General features: G+C 38.2%; 1 protein-coding gene across 1 annotated transcript in view; it reads right to left on the bottom strand.

Annotated features, from left to right (window-relative positions):
* Positions 1-17319, bottom strand: part of MACO1 (macoilin 1) — a 59330-nt gene that overhangs the window by 36331 nt on the left and 5680 nt on the right. The window contains exons 2-4 of the mRNA XM_040619009.1: positions 8315-8456; positions 6797-6923; positions 970-1093 (exon numbers count right to left, since the gene is read on the bottom strand). Coding sequence (XP_040474943.1) covers positions 970-1093; positions 6797-6923; positions 8315-8456 — 393 coding nt within the window. The remainder of the gene's footprint in view (positions 1-969; positions 1094-6796; positions 6924-8314; positions 8457-17319) is intronic.

The raw sequence follows: 17319 nt of genomic DNA, 5'->3' as shown, positions 1-17319 counted from the left end.
GGGCATAAGTAAACATCGTAAGTGTTAGAAAATCAAAAGGGACACATATTCATTTTTAATACCACAGCCAGGGTGAAATCCGGGTGACTACTTTATTCTTGCTGCCTGAGGGGTATTTTCAACCAGCTGCTCCTGAAAAATCAGTTCATAAATACTCTGTCATACATAAATTCAAGAATCATTTAGGTAAGTATTGACATTACCAGTGCCAATATTTGTTTTGTACTACCAAGTTAAACCAGCTGCACTCATAACTCTAACTTCTGGAACAAAAAGTTGAAATATTTTCATTCAACTCATCAATCTGTCTAATATCATTTCAAAGCCTCTGCACTGTCAAAACTCATATTAAGCTTCATTAATATTCAAACTACAAATTATAATTAGTCTAAATGTGATCTCACTAGATATTTAAGTGACAAGTTTTATTGACCAAGTTTATTTAATTCACTTGCTTGTGAAAAGACTTTAAAACATTGGAAACTGTATCTTTTTAGTTGATCCCTGTTTATTTTGGTTTCTGTCATAAATATTAGCAAAAATTAAGTCAGTTCATTTAAGCTTCAAGAAATAGCCATACATTTCATCAAGGCATTTTAGAATCATTATCTGATTATAATAAAAATAGATAACATTTATCAGACACCTTTGTGCTTGAAATTAAGTTAAATAGTTCACATATATCCCTCATTTCATCTTTCCCATGACCCACAAGACAGGTCCCTAAAACAAGGGTGGGAGAGCTAAGACTCAGAGGGTGACACGTCCAGGGCAACAACGCTGTTAGGGAAAGAGCCAGGGTTCAAACACTCATCTGCCTGAACAGAGGGCTCAAGCTCTTCACCACTATGTTATGTTGTCTTCCGGGTTCGTGTAAAATCTCTAAGAACAAAATTTCTAATTGGACTTACCATTCTACACTGAACACACTGAACTGAATTATAGGTTAAGAATACACGTAATACTCACCAGTGCGCAGCAAATGGACGACAAAGGTCTACATGAAAATTTTTGAGATCTTTAAATCTAATTGCTGCTTCAATATAAACAAAGAGTATCCAGAGGGACACTGTGGGCAAACACACTCCCCTTTCTGTGGGAAAGCAGCAGAGAGACAAGCATCAGTGATACATTAAACTAACATAACAGATGGGTTGTCTGGGAGACTAGTTCAACTACAGTAACTTTCTTTTTATTTTTTTTTTTGAGTACAGTTGACATACAACGTTACATTCGTTTCATGTGTACAACATAGTGATTCAACTTCCCTATATGTTATGCTGTGCTCACCACAGTGTAGTTACCATCTGTCACCACACAACCCTATTACAATATCACTGGCTGTGTTCCCTATGCCGCGCCTTTTACTCCTGTGACTTACTCACTCCATAACTGGAATCCTGTAGCTCCCACTCCCCTTCACCCATTTTGCCCCTCCCCCTATGCTCCTTCCCTCTGGCAACCATCACTTTGTTATCTCAACTACAGTAACTTTCACGAAGGCTTTCAAACTAGTTAAAAAGCAATATGATCCAGGGGCACGTGGGTGGCTCAGGCGGTTAAGCGTCCAACTCTTGATTTTGTCTCAGGTAATGATCTCAGGGCTGTGAGATCAAACCCCATGTCGGGCTCTGTGCTGAGCAGAGAGAGTCTGATTGAGATTTTCTCTCCCTATTCCTCTACCCGCCTCTACTCACTACCCGTACTCTAACTCACATTCTCTCTCTCTCTAAAAATAAATAAATATAACTTAAAAAAAAAAAAAGGAATATAATCCAAACTGAAAGCTTTTATATGACAAAAGATGCAATGGAATCACAGATAAAAATAAGAGAAACATTTTGGCAAAAAATATTTACAATATGTAAAAGAAAGGAGTCACAGCCCTATCATACAAAGAGCTCCCACAAATCAATAAAAAGGCAACTGAAGAAAAGAATTTGCAAGTTATAAAAGAAAAATATAGATGGCTAAAAAACATATGAAAAGATGTTCAACTTCACCACTGATTAGGGAGATACAAATGTTTCAAAAATGAGATTCCATTTTTTTTAACCTGCCAGATAAGCAAAAATTTAAAAGACAGGTAATACAGGGAGGGTAAGGCAAAGGGTATCATTCTCATACTTGGCAGAAATATAAATCGGGGCAACATTTTTAGAAGGCAGTTTGTCAGTATAATTAAATTTAAAACATTATACATTTGACCCAGAAATTCCAAATTCCAGGAATATGCCCTATAGAAATAAAAGCCCTGGAATAAATGTATAAGAATATTCATTGTATTATTATTTGCAATAGCAAAAATGTAGAATCATTTTAAATGTGTATCAATAGAGAACTATTTATGATGAATCTGTATAATGAAATATGATGCAGCTTTTCAAAAGAATGATCTGTACTAACATTATATGTTAAAAAAAATTCTGAAGAATGAGTTATTACACAAAGAAATGTTTCTAACACTAAGTTCTGTCCTACAATTTTTTTTAAAGATTTTATTTATCCATTTGAGAGAGACAGAGAGAGCACGAGCAGGGGGAGAGGCAGAGGGAGAGGGAGAAGCAGACTCCCCACTGAGCTGGGAGCCAGCTGGAGGGACAGACGAGGGGCTCAATCCCAAGACCTGGAGATCCTGACCTGAGCCAAAGGCAGACGCTTAACCATCTGAGCCACCCAGGCACACCTGTTCTACAAATTTTTTTTCTTAACTATAAGCTTATATTTATTTTATAATTAAAAACAATTTACAGGAGTGCCTGGGTGGTTCAGTCAGTTAAGTGTCTGCCTTCAGCTCAGGTCATGATCCCAGGGTCCTGGGATCGAGCCCGGCACTGGGCTCCCTGCTCAGCAAGCAGGCTGCTTCTCTCTCTGCCTGTTGTTCCCCCTGCTTGTGCGCGTTCTCTCTCTCTCTGACAAATAAATAAAATCTTTTTAAAAAAATAAATAAAAAATAAAAACAATTTTCAAGGGAGGAAAAAGCAACTTGCAACAGAATAAATAAGATACAAATAATGAGGTAATTTTCATTGATTTTTTACAGTCAAATCTGTAGGCTAGGTCTATCTCAGGACATGATTAATAATGGGATTTTTTTTTTTTTTAATGAAGATGTACTACATAGGCATGAGGTCCAGAAACTCTGGAAAGAGCTCCTTTGAGACTATTTAAGGCAAGCGAGTTATAGAAGAGAGAATAGGGAGTCAGGGGAGGGAAATCAGTGATCTGAAGGACAAAATGGCTTTTTACTAAGGATCTTTGGTATGAAACAAAAGAAAAATCACAGCATTTTGGAACTACAAAGATCATTTAGTCCAACCTCCTTGTCATACTGAAGAGTAAAGTAAGGCCCGAAGTTTATACAAATTGGGTCCAAGTTCACAGAGATAATACTGGGTCTGCTCCTAAGGAGAACTTAAATCCCCTTAGACCTGTCTGTGCAGTAAGAAAACGCTAAAAGCTCTGTGAAGGCAGCAAATGGCCTCAACCATTCTTATAGATTTAACATACAAAAAAAGGGGCATTTTCACAGTGTATGAAGACAAACAGCAACCCCTTGGATAATGTATTTTCAAATTAATTTTAAAATGCATTTTGTGGAAGCAGCCGAGATGCCCTTCAACAGATGACTGGATTAAGAAGATGTGGTCCATATGTACAACCGAATATTACTCAGCCATCGAAAAGAACGATTTCACAACATTTGCAGCAACACGGACAGAACTGGAGGAGATAATGCTAAGTGAAATAAGTCAAGCAGAGAAAGACAATTATCATATGGTTTCACTCATTTATGGAACATAAGAAATAGGAAGATTGGTAGGAGAAGAAAAGGAAGAATGAAGGGGGGACAAATAGAAGGGGGAATGAACCAGGACAGACTGTGGACACTGGGAAACAAACTGAGGGCTTCAGAGAGGAGGAGGGTGGGGGATCGGGAAAGGCCGGTGATGGGTATTAAGGAGGGCACATATTGCATGGTGCACTGGGTGTTATACGCAAGTAATGAATCATGGAACACTATATCAAAAATTAGGGATATACTGTATGGTGACTAACATAACATAATAGAAAATTATTACACAAAAAAATAAATAAAAAATAAAAAAATAAAATGCATTTTCAAAAATTTATGTTCTCTAACTCCCTGTATTAATTTCTAAAGTTATCATACATGTAATAAGCATATTACAGAAAAAAAAATTTTTGGACGAAATACCTGTATTTCTACACTTACCAAATAAGAAAATAAAATCATGTTGAAAATATTTTTGAGCAAATGAGTCATGTTATATATACAGTTTTGTATTCTGTTTTTTTCCCTCTTAACAGCAAGGAGGTTCATGATATAATCCTTCTTTTGTGGCAATATATAATTTCATCAATGATTCCTAATAAACTTAAGAATTTTAAATGTTAACAAGTGATAAGGGAAATTAATCCCAAATTATGTAAACTGTACTTATATCTGTCCAGCCCAATAAGAACACCAAGTTTGCTTTGTTTTGTTTATTTGAGCACTAATCATTCCAAATTAAAACATACTTCACAACTTAGCTATTCCAACATTTCCCAGCCTAGGGCTCAAGAAAGGCCAGTATCACTTACGATATTAGCTTCATTGCTGCCCTGTGGGTCACCCACTGAACTCATTCCCAATAAGTTCTGTTAACAGTTATAGGAGCTGTTTTTTCCAAACTACTAAGACGTTATTAAAGTAATTTAGGAAATCATTATAGTTCACCAGAGTCACAGATTGTTGAGCTACAAGGCTCCCCTAGACACTATCTAAATTATTTCACCTTCTTATGACAAAGAAGAAACTGATGGGGTGCCTGGGCAGCTCAGTAGGTTAGGCAGGTGACTCTTGATTTGGGCTCAGGTCATGATCTCAGGGTCATGGGATCCAGCCCCATGTTGGGCTCCTTGCTCAGCAGGGACTCTGCTGGAGATTCTCTCTCTCCCTCTGCCCCTCACCCCTGAATAAATAAATAAATCTTAAAAAAAAAGGAAGAAGAAGAAGGAGGAGGAGGAGGAGGAGGGGGAGGAGGAGGAGGAGGAGGGGGAGGAGGAGGAGGAGGAACTGAGACCTAGACAGAATGACAAGTGTAAATGGCAACTCACTTGAAACTAAGACCTAGGACAAGAAAATACAAGGAAAAATTAAAGTATGAAAAAATCACTTTAATTAGAGGGCAAGCAGACTCAGGAACTGTTGTATTAGCTTATAAATCAAGTCAGATATGACAGAGTGCTAAAGATGGAGAAACCCATGCTCACAGTGGATACTTCAAATAACAGAGCTGACCTGTGCCTTCTACATGGGCCAACATCATCCTCTTAGCACCTCTGAGAAGAGGATGAATGCTGCTCCAGAAAGCTTTTATGAACTGGCACTCCCTCAGTGGTCAAAATCCAACAGGTTGTGGCCAGGCTTAAGAATCAAGTTTCATGCAGCTTTGCAGACAAGTGTAACACTCTGAGAGCCAATCCTTACATCCCCATGCAACCCACTTAGGCTTTCACAGTGGACTGGAGCTATAAAACATCTCATCTCATCTTAGTTTGAGACAGTAGAAGTACAGCTTTAGGAAGAAGCAAGAGGACTGTGTGGCTCCACTCCAGTCAGAACATACCAGAAACAGCATATTTCGGTGAGGAGAACCACTAAAAACTAGGGAGATCAGGATGGTGAAAGTGCTTCAAATAATATAAAAGGAAAAGCTGATAAACCCAGAGATGTTGTGCCTACAGACAAGAAGGCCTGAGAGGAGATGACAGTATCTTTAAATCTCTACAGAAATGTTAACCTTGGATGGGAGACCACACTCCTTTGGTGTGGCTATAATGCAGGGATGCTGTGTTGGGGCTTAAGGGGATGGTCTGCAGACCCCTTGAATCTGAAGGAAAAGTTCTGTACACTTCCCTATACCTGTGGGGGAAAGCCTCCTTATATCCTCTAAGGGATAAACAAGACCCCAAACAGTCAAGATGTACTGGGTCAAAAGCATAAGGAGGAAAATTCTGGCTCAGTATCAGGAAGAACTTTCTATTACAGCTGCCCCAAAAGCTGAGTTCCTTGTCACTGTAGCCTTTCAATCAGAGACTAAACCACTATGTGTCAGGGATGCTGTGGGGATTCTTATACCAAATAAGGGTTCAACTAAATGACCTCAAACATTCCTTTCAAAGCTGAAACTCCAGAAACATTTTTCCTATGTGGAACATGGCTGTCTTAGAGTCTACCTAAATAGAAATCACTTCAACTTAAAAAAAAACAAAAAAACAAAAAAACTTCATAATGAGAACTGGTCATTGAAATGCCTACAATTGAGATGTCAAATCATAAAGGCTTAAACTTTTCATTCAATAATTTAAAAAATATAAAATATATTTTAGAGGTACAATCTATTAGGAAGGTACAATCTGTTTGGAGGTACAAACTATTAGGCCACTTAAAAGTGTCCACATGGGGACCTGGGTGGCTCAGTCCGTTAAGCATCTGCCTTAAGCTCAGGTCATGATCCCAGGGTCCTGGGACTGAGTCCCGCATCAGGCTCCCTGCTCAGCGGGGGTCTTCATCTCCCTCTGCCCCTCCCCCTACTCATATGCAATCTCTCCCTCTCTCTCTCTCTCTCTCTCTCTCTCTCTCGGGCACACACATGGACGCAAAAATAAATAAATCTTTTAAAAAATGCCCACATTAAACTCAACTCTAAATAAGGTACTCAAATCATTACATTAAAAAAGTTTGAATCTAAGATTTCTATCCATCTAAGAAGCCACTGAGACTTACCTGTGTGCCATACGTACTGAACCCATACATATGTGCTAGCAGCAAAAAAAAGCCATTGTATGGGGATGAACAGCAGACATATTATATTTGACGTGAATGCTACACAAACAAAAAATACTGAGAAGGCCTAAAGGAAAAAAACAAAACAAAATTAAAAACACATCTTAGAACTTGTTCTTTTCAAACAGATTATTAAAAGCATGTTGGACAAAACCTCTGAAACTGGCATGCTAGAACTATAGAACAAGTGACAACAAGAAATTGTAAACATTTAAAACCCACCATATAAAAAGCAGAGGTTAATTCAATATTAAAAAGTAATCCTATTTATGTCCTCAAATCATGAAGAACGGGACCAGAACAAGCTGAGGTTGGGTCCCAGGGAGTTCATTTGGATTTCACAGGCGGGTTACCTAAAACAACTAGCATTTTAACACAGAAAAGTCTCCTCTCGCCTCCTAAAACATTTCTAAACAACCTCATTCTTGAAGAACAGCCTGCTGGAGCACAAATGAACCATGATAGTAAGAATTACGCTGATGTCGAGGATTTTAATAATGCAGCCTTTCTCTGGACACACCACTAGGTATTCCCAAGAGGACATGAGCCCAAAGCCATCTTTTTGAGGCTCTGGATTTCTGAGTAGAAGAGTTCCAGGTTTAAGGTGTAGTCACGGAACACAAGAGAACTGAAGATCAACCAAGGGAACAAGCCCAAGCCTGTGCCCTTGCTCTAAAATCCAGTAGTTTTTAAAACACAGCCTGGGGATTCCCAGGGTCGGTGGGGGGATTGGGGGTGTCTCTGAGATCCTTTCAGTGGATCTTCCAGGTCAACACCACTTTCATAACAATATTAAGATGTCATCCGCCTTTTCCATGCTCATTCACTCGGGACTAAGGTGGCTTTTTTGAGAAGCTACATAATATGTGATATTGCAATTCACTGAGTTCAGAAGCAAATATGAAAATGCAGCTGTCTTCCATTAAGCCAGACATTAAAGACATTTGCAAAAATGTAGTCAATCTTCTAATTTTTTTGTTTTGGAAAATATAGTTATTTTTCATTTAAAAATGTAATTTACATTAACATGTAATGGGTTTGTTATTATTTTTAAGTGAATTAATAAACATTTAAATTCATTTTCAGTTCTGATTTCTAATAGAGTAAATATGGATAGATCTAATCCAGATAAATAAAAGCTTCTTAGAATCCTATGTAGTTTTTAAGAGTTTAATGGGGCCCTGAGACCACACAGTTGGAGAACCACTGCTCTAACTCTAACCCAATCACTAACACGGTGATAGGGCTGCAGAAGTACTTCGGAGTAAGACTGGGTAATCATTGCTCCTTCACTACTCTGTCTCCCTCCCAAGGTCTTTGTCCCTCCCCTTCTTTTCACTGAAATGGCAGAGGAGGGGGTAAAATGATTTGATCATAGGTTTTTTTTATCATCAGTTTCTGAAGATTTTCTTAGAAAATTAAACCCCTTGCACTTGAAAAATATATTAATAAACATACCAGTCCCTGGTATCTGAAGGAATCATAGACGCTCCTGATGAAAAGCCAAAATGGCCACAGGTATTCAAATCTGAACTCCAGGACAAAATCTGCCAGGAGGACAAGTGCCCACACTACCAGAAATTTCAGGTATAAAAATGTACTGCAAAGCATAAAAATAAAGAATTAATTCAAGGTCGCTGGTGAAGCACTAGAAAAAGAAAATGCACTGTTTTCTTTACGAGACAAAAAATATCTTCACATATCATGTAAACAACGGCGATAAAGGACAGAGAGAGATGTTGCTACAACCCACCTAAAGTTTAAAAGCTTTGGCATTCACTTTGAGACCCACAACTATCAAAGTAGGATGGTGACCCAAAATGCCTAATTCTATTTAAGATGGAAAAAAATTTTTACATTTCACCACTATTTTAAAATGTGCTAAGTGTCTTATTTAAAATACTGCAACACTCTCAAAATTACAGCTTTCCAGCTATTCTTCATTAGAAGAAAATGTCACGGTTGAAAGGCTTCGAATTTGCTGTTTCCCCACCCCTCTACATCTGTTTGAAGAGTCTTTGAAATTCTTAATGCACATCCCTACACGCCTGAAGGATTCTGTCTTTTTCCCTCTTTTCTCCTCTTGCCTTTCTATGTAGTATTCACCTGCATTAACCAAACAAACACCAAATGACTTCCCCAGATAGAAACTAACTTAGGGAGCAGTTGCCAATTACTACTGTGGGTTGTGAGAACACAAAACGTACATTAAAGAAAAAAATCCTAAAGTACCCCAGCCTTGCTGTAGCTAAGACGTAACATGCGTGCTTCCAGCTCCCTCCGGATTTATTTAAGTAGAAGCAGATTTCCATATGCCAGGCAGGACACATAATCAACCACTGCGGCAGCTCAAAACAAGGCAAGGACATGGATTAAAATCTCAAAGTCCATCTTCTGGTTCATGAGTTGTACAACAGATAGCAGAAGCCTTTAGATTAATAAGCCCCTTACTAATAAGCCCCTAATTCTATGTCCTTAACCCAATCGATTCTGGAGCAGGGTAAGTTTAGGCACTTAAAAAAAAAAAAAAAAAAGATTTTCTTAGATATAGATTGGAAATACCTAAAATTCACTTTGATTTGGGCCAGAGCCTTGTATGCTGCTTTGTAATACAAACATTCCGATATTGATGTGATTACATTAGCTGTTTGAATATACACCACCAACAACAAAATCAAGACTTTAATAAATTATTTTCAAGTATATTAAAATAAACTACAGAAAAACTTATAAACTTGGGGGGTGGTAGACAACAAAAGCAAGATCCAGCACTGAGGATTCTTTCTGTGCCCTCTGAAGCCACAAGGGTAAAAAGATGTCAAGGACAGACAGGTATGACCCTCAATGATACAGTAGCATAATGAGACATTATGTGCAACTAGGGGCAATTTCTAATACTAACTCTTGGTAGAACTTCTTAGGGCTTGACAGTAAGTTTCGACTAAGAGGTTTGCTATACAATCAAGGAACCCAAGGCAAACCAGAAGAAAACAGGCTTGCACTCTAAGTCCCACCTTTTAGTTTCATTTCACTAGAATCATATTAGCCAGATGAAGAAGGAGCCCTCATTCTCACCCACTGAAAACCCATCACTGATCTGGGCACCTGGGTGGCTTAGTCGATTAAGTGTCTGCCTTCAGCTCAGGTCATGATCCCAGGGTCCTGGGATCGAGTCCCACATTGGGCTTCCTGTTCAGCGGGGAGCCCGCTTCTCCCTCGGCTCCTACCCCCGCTTGTGCTCTCTCTCTCTATCAAATAATTAAATAAAATCTTTAAAAAAAAATCCATCACTGATCACAGTGGAGAGCAAGGCGTATTTTACTAGAAGGAACAATTGAGTCATGTAGGCATTTGGGAACACAAATCTAGTTTCAAACTAGATTTCTAAGCTGCTTGGCTTTAAAACTGAAAGGTTTTTCCTTGTCTCTAGAACTGTTTCTAGGTTTTAAATAAGTGATAATAGCCTCTCATCCCTGTTTCTAAGGCATTTAAGAAATGGCACACATGGAAATGTTTTTATCTCTCCAATGAACACTTTTTCCCATGGGGCTGCCTCTGGATGAGGTGAATGAGATGCGCTGAGTACACCATTGAGTGTAGTCATCACCACTCCCCAAGTGGAAAAGGTAGAGTACTACCAACTGTCTCTGTCCCAAATGCTCCCAAGGCATGGCAGGATCCCAGTCTAGCAGGCAACATTCCGTTGCACTATTTACATAGCATTATCCAAAGAATGACAGCCTATTGAATACTTTCTAATAACCCAATCATTTAAACCGAAGGGAATACAGAAATGATCATCTTTGCAACCATGACTACTCTTTTTCAAGTCTGTGACTTCAAGAGAGTTCCTTTTTATATATTTCATTTCTTTTCAAAAAAACTGCTTTCGTACTTTCATGTTCCTTGACACCCAGCTCTTCCTGAGTCACAGTTTAGAAGTACAGATATCTAAGGAAACTTGACCTTTCACAAACATATGCCATACCCTCAACTTTCCTCAGGCTCCCCTTTTAGGTGGGCCCGCCTCTAAAACTCAAGAGGCGATCTAATTAACAAATCAGATTTTACAAGTTTTGCAAAGAGAGTTCTAGAGTTTAGTTGCACGATCATGTGAATATATATATTGTTACTGAACTGTACACTTAGAAACAGTTAAGATGCTGAATTTTACATTGCGTTTGGCCACACTTTTAAATATATATAAATAAGTAATTCTTTACTCATCTTTAAAAAAAAAAGTTGACTTGACTTTATGACTAGTACTGAATTCTACTGATTCATTTCTGCCTTCAGGGTTTTAGAAAGTTTAAGACAATTGCCTGAGTCAGTATTCACTTAGTCCTCTGTATCAGTAAATTATGCTTACTAATCCTTCTACAGGTACATGTAGAAAAGTTAAAGAACAAGTGATCTAAAATGACTGCTTATCAGTGTAAAAACCCTAATTCTTTTCCTTCCATGTTCTGAAGGTCATAAGATTTTGCCAAATCCAAAGAGATGACATTCTAATGGGGAGAGAAAGTTAGTTTTTAAGCCATTAGAGAATTCTAAAATATTTCTTTTAAACCATGAAGAGAATGTGATTAAATATAAAATATGTTTATACATACAGTTCACAACATGGTTCATAACTTGATGTTACTTTCTCTGATCCAAACATGTTTATGAATAACTATAAAATATCTTGAACAAAAATTTAAAGCATAACTACAATGAAAAGATATTTTCCATAATGATATAATGAAACAAGGGCAGACCAATAATGTCTTTTGATAGTCTTACAAGCTTCTGTTCTGGATGCCAGTGAAATTAAGAAGAGACATGTGCAATTATTAGGCTTAATGGTGGTGATTCTTTCAAAGTGGTTATTAACTATAAGTTTCTTTCCCCTCCCCCATTCTATTCCTACCCTTGCCATTGACAACCATTTTTAACCTGAATCTATTTGGCAGTACTCTTCACCTATGGATTAATCATCTATGATTAATGAGAAGCAGTACTGAACATTTTTCTTTTTCCAAGTAAAGTGCACCTTCTCTCTAGTACCACCAGCTGCTGTCACTTAGGTCATTTTCTAGAGCCCACATAATTACCATGGTGTGGCCATCAATCCTCAGTACCTGACCTTTTCCCTAGGCAGACTAATGGCCATTTAGTTCACTTGGTCCTCACCGCAGAAATGACTGTAGAATATTTCACTGGCTGTGCTAGTGGCCATCTATCTCAATCCCTGGCTTTCCTGTCATCTCTGTAATAGCAACTGTGAATTGCTTTTAGCTTTCAGTATGTAGCATGATACTTCTTACACCAAATTGCTGTCTTCTCTGTCATCAAATACCTCTCCCTACTCCACATCACCTCTAGAATATTCATCCAGCCTCTTGTCCAGCTGATATTCCTACTGCAACCTGAGTAAGTGTAATTATAGTCCTGCTACTCAAAGTGTGGTCCACGGACCAGCATCATCAGCATCATCAGCATCATCAGCATCACTATGAGCTTTTTAGAACAACAGTATTTCAGGGCCCATCCCAGACCTATTTCATCTAAGCCTACATTTTCACTCGGTCCCTAGACTATTTGTGTGTACATTAAAACTTGAGAAGTACTGGCCCATGGTATAAACTTCTCATTGTCATGGAACTTCCACTGAATTCCACAATGTCTCAGAAAGAAAACAACTATCTACTTAGATAATCAGTACTTATCTCCAAACCCTTAGCTCTCTTTCCCTCAACTGGGAACACTGTTCAGGGTTGATTCTTCTATTTTCTTACTTTTCTTTCTGAGTCACAGACAAGATCCCCACCTAAGTACAATTTAACCAAACGAAGCAATTCTATTACTATACTCATCCTTCAGCACACAACACAAATATCATTTCATTAAAAAAAGGCCCCCCCTGATCCCAAAGTAAAGACTGTTACCCCATTATATGCTCACATAGGATTCTGTACCATAAGAACATTTAATCACAGTTATAAATAAATAGTATTTTATTTAATTAACTGTTTAAATGTAAAGTCCACAAGAACAAAAGAGTTGCCTATTTTGTTCCCTGCTTTATCTTCAGTGCCCAGCAGAGCACCCTGCACACTAAAGAAATCCAACCAGTATTTGCTGAATGAATGGCCTACAACGCACAAGAGTGTTTAGGATTGACAGTAAGGCCTTTACCAAAGTACACACTTAAAATGAAGGTAGACAGAGAAATCATGCACAGGTGACTGGGAAGGGTATCTGAACAAAGCAACATCAACAAAGGTAACAAATACAGATTCTGCTCCAAAGATTACTATGTACTTGCTCCCAATCTGTTCTGGTCTTCAATAGGAACAAATTAATCAGCCTTGCTCTGCGAACCAGACTAGCACTCCATTTGGCCTGCCTGCCACTGGCTCGGCCTACAGCGGGGGCTCTCAAAGTGTCTTCTGTTAGCCTAACATTAAAGAAATCTACAAAAATGTAAAGCCACACTACTCTTCTCATGGACTTATGATTTTTATATCAGCTTATAATTATTTAAAATGTGTCTGTCTTAATTTCTAATGCAGTAAATATTGATAGATACAACCTATATAAACCAAGAGTGGAAAGAGGTCCTGAGACAAAAATAATTAAGAAATGTGGTGGACTACAGAAAGTTGTGCAGAGCATCAAGATAAAACGGCCTAGCCCCCGCTGCTATGTGCTGCACCTGCCTCCCGACGTGCAATCCAGACAGGAGGATGTCTGAGAAGACCTAAGCTACTCCTTATTTTTCTTTTCTATTCTAGGCCTCCTATAGACTGCCAAGAGAACCTTTCAAGTGTCAATTACACACACACACACACACACACACAGCCACTGCAATGACAAATCTAGTGTAAAAAGTGCCCAGTTTAGAAAGAATAAAGAAAACCTAGAATAGAAATCACTTTTAAAAGCTTTTAAGAATTGTGTGGTGGGGTGCCTGGGTGGCACAGTTGGCGAAGCGACGGACTCTTGGTTTCGGCTGGGTTCATGAGCTGGGGCTTGTGAAATCAAGCCCGGTACCGGTCTCCGTGCGAAGACTGCTTAGGATTCTCTCTCCCTTTGCCCCTTCCAACCCCCCCCCGCCACGTGCACACTCTCTCTAAAATAAATAAACAATTCTTAAAAAGAAAAAGAGAATTGTGTGGTATAGCGTTTTTACGAAGGATTATAGAGACTGCAGAGATAGCAAGGATAGGTATTGTAACTTAACACAACTGGAGAATTTAGAGTTTTAGAAATTCTGCTTCAAAAACACTTTCACCTAAAAAAAAAACAACAAAAAAGCAAACCACACCACTTTCAACAGTGTGGACTCCGTGAGGTTTGGGATGGGGGGTGCAGAAGCGCATGAGGAGAACGAGAACCACCCAGAGGATTACACTTCGTATCTTCAGCAGTAGCAATCAGCTACCTAATCACACCTTACACTTACATCACATGGGTAATTTTTCCAAATGCTTTCATATTAATTATCTCATTTTAGCCTTACAACTGTGAAATAGGCAGGGTAGTTATTACCCTTTCATAGGAAAGAAACCTGAGGAACCAGGAACTGAGAAGCTGTGGGGCACTGTTGAAAGAGCACAGAAACAGGAGTCTGGAGACCACAGAGAGGTGAATTCTACGTGGAATGCTGTGCTGCAGCTAAAAAAATAGATGAATACATTTCCATGGAAAGAAATGGAGAAGAGATTAAGTGAGGAGAAAAGCCAAGAAACTTTTCTGTAAAATGGAATCCTATTTTTGTTAAGGAAGAAATATACACGTTTGCTTATACAGAAAAAAAGAGAAAAATGATACTTAAAAATTATATAAGAGTGATCATCCCAGAGCAGGAGTACTAAGGTCTGCTGCATTATGCTAATACACTATCATGTTCACTTTTCCATAACAAGTATGTGTTACTCTTATTTTTTTAACTCTTCATTCTGAAATAACTTTGGACTTACAGAAAAGTTCCATGAACAGTACAGAGTTCCCTTATATCTTTCACTCAGAATCCACAAATGATAAAACATTTTATCACATTCTTGTTATCATTATCTCCCTATATATGTTTTATTGGGTTTTTTTAAGTCAAAGTCAGGAAATTAACATTGACACGTTACTATTATCTGATCTAGACACCTTATTCAGTAATTATCTCACTAACATCCTTTATTTTCTTTAAAGATTTATTTATTTTAGCTGGGGTGGGGGAAGGAGGGAAAATCTCAAGCCGACTCCCTGCCGAGCATGGAGACTGACGCAGGGCTTGATCTCATGACCCTGAGATCATGACCTGAGCCAAAACCAAGAGTCAGACATTCAACTGACTGAGCCACCCAGGCACCCCTCACTAATGTCTTTTAAAGCAACAGATAAACAGATAGGTAGAGCTCGATAAATCAATAGATCCTGGTCCCATCACATTTTGCACTGTTGTTGTATCTATACTGGTTTTTTAAAATTTATGTAATAGAGATTCTCTTACATATAATGTGAATTCTTACACATAAACACCACTCAGAAACGAAGTGGCACAATACTGTACAACAGAAAGAGGACAGACTTTGGGGTTAGACAGATATGAGCCTCTATCAAGTAACTAAACCTGGGACAACCATGGTTTCCTCACAAATGAAACTGAAGCTAGCACCCTTACTGGAACAAAACAAAACAATGAAGAAAAAATAATAATAGTAGTAAAAGCAAATAACTTTATGAGCAATTATCCGTGTCAGACACGATGCTAAGTTTTTACCCTTTTAGCAGTCCTATAAAGTAGGTGGTATATTTACCATCCTCATTTTACAGAGGAGAAAACTGAGGGCTAAAGCAAGTAAGTGACTTGTTCAAGGTCACACAACTAGTGTCAGGGACATTCTCTGAAGTCAAATTCAAAGGACTTTAAAGCCCGTATGTTTATTCATCACATGGGACTTTCTCATCTCACATTAGATACTCAATAAATATTATTTTCCTTCTTTATATCCTTTCCTATATACACATTCAACTTATATAATTCTTTAATTCTCCAACAGAACCAAGTTTTTAAAAAACGAGCTGATGTACTTTATGAAAGAATAAACCCTCAGTATCTCATTCATAAACTATGAATTTATAAACTTAATTTGTAAACACACTATGAAGCTCTGCAGAAAAAAAAATTAAAGTCAAACACTTTCTTTTTTTAAAAGATTTTATTTATTTGAGAGAGAGATATAGAGAGAGCAGGAGCGGGGGGCAAGGGGAGAGGTAGAGGAAGAAGCAGACTCCCCACTGAGCAGGGAGCCGGATGTGGGGCTCGATCCCAGGACCCTGGGATCATGACCTGAGCCAGAGGCAGACGCTTAACCGACTGAGCCACCCAGGCACCCCCTAAAGTCAAATATTCTTTACAGAAATAACTATGGCACAAAAGATGGGACAACTCAAGACTGCTTTCTAGTGAAATTCACACTCCTAGAATGATCATTGTGATAGAGAAACATGGAATTCAAAAATAAAAATATAATTCATTTTTTAAAAAGTCATAATTTCAATAAACCATGAGGTATATAGTTTGTCGAGCCCAGAGCAAGGCAAGAAAACAATGCTTATTACATCTGAGAAAGAAGACTCTAGCCTTAGTATTTCTCTCATATGAGACAGGAATTTTTGTTTGACCATGAACATGGCATTCATTCTCTCTATAACTCAAGTGCCCTCACTACAAGATAGGCAAAATACTGACTTTAGTACTGAGCAACTTACTCGGTTTTTAGAAGTGCTTTAAAGATGAACAAAGTAATAATATAATTTAAAAACAGAGCTAGACTGTTTCTAGCCACCTCCCCTGTGCTAGGTAAGGAAAGAGACCTCCAACAGTGTAAATCCACTAGTGACATCTACAGATACACCTCAAGCAGACTAGTTGCACCATTCCAACCCACTAAACGCAAAGCCTCTACAAAAGAAAAGGCAACAGAAGAGATGGATGAGGGGTAAATTATTTCTGATGTCACAATCCCATGACTCAATGTGAGTACATTGTCCTTAAAAGCAGCAGAGGAAAACAAAGAAATGAAAGTCAGGGCTATGAAGGGGCTTCAAAGTCTGGGGATGACAGGCATTTTGGAACGTTGATGAGCAGAGGCCAACTTGATATCAGTTAAGTTAAATGTCAAAGTAAAGATATAAAGCTTCAAAGAATAACATTCTAACAGCTGATTACGTCTTTTAAGTTTCCATTACCAGGATCCACGTGCCTAAAGGTGAAAGACCTTAAGGAAATAGTCACTCCTTGGGTATTTGAAGAAATTCATGATGGAAAAAAAAAAACATCTAGCAAAGGATATGTGTTTCCACTGTTGGTCTGTACCACCATACTTATGTAGCTTGTCGAGCAAACAACTTTTTTCTTCCGGACCTATTTCTTGAAAACGATCCAAGTAAAATAATTACACTCAAATCTAGTAAGCCTA

This window comes from Ursus maritimus, unplaced genomic scaffold, assembly GCF_017311325.1.
Source record: "Ursus maritimus isolate PB19 unplaced genomic scaffold, ASM1731132v1 scaffold_32, whole genome shotgun sequence".
NCBI classification, from domain to species: domain Eukaryota; kingdom Metazoa; phylum Chordata; class Mammalia; order Carnivora; family Ursidae; genus Ursus; species Ursus maritimus.
Note: the sequence above shows the minus strand (reverse complement) of the source record. Positions and strands in the feature narration are given on the sequence as shown.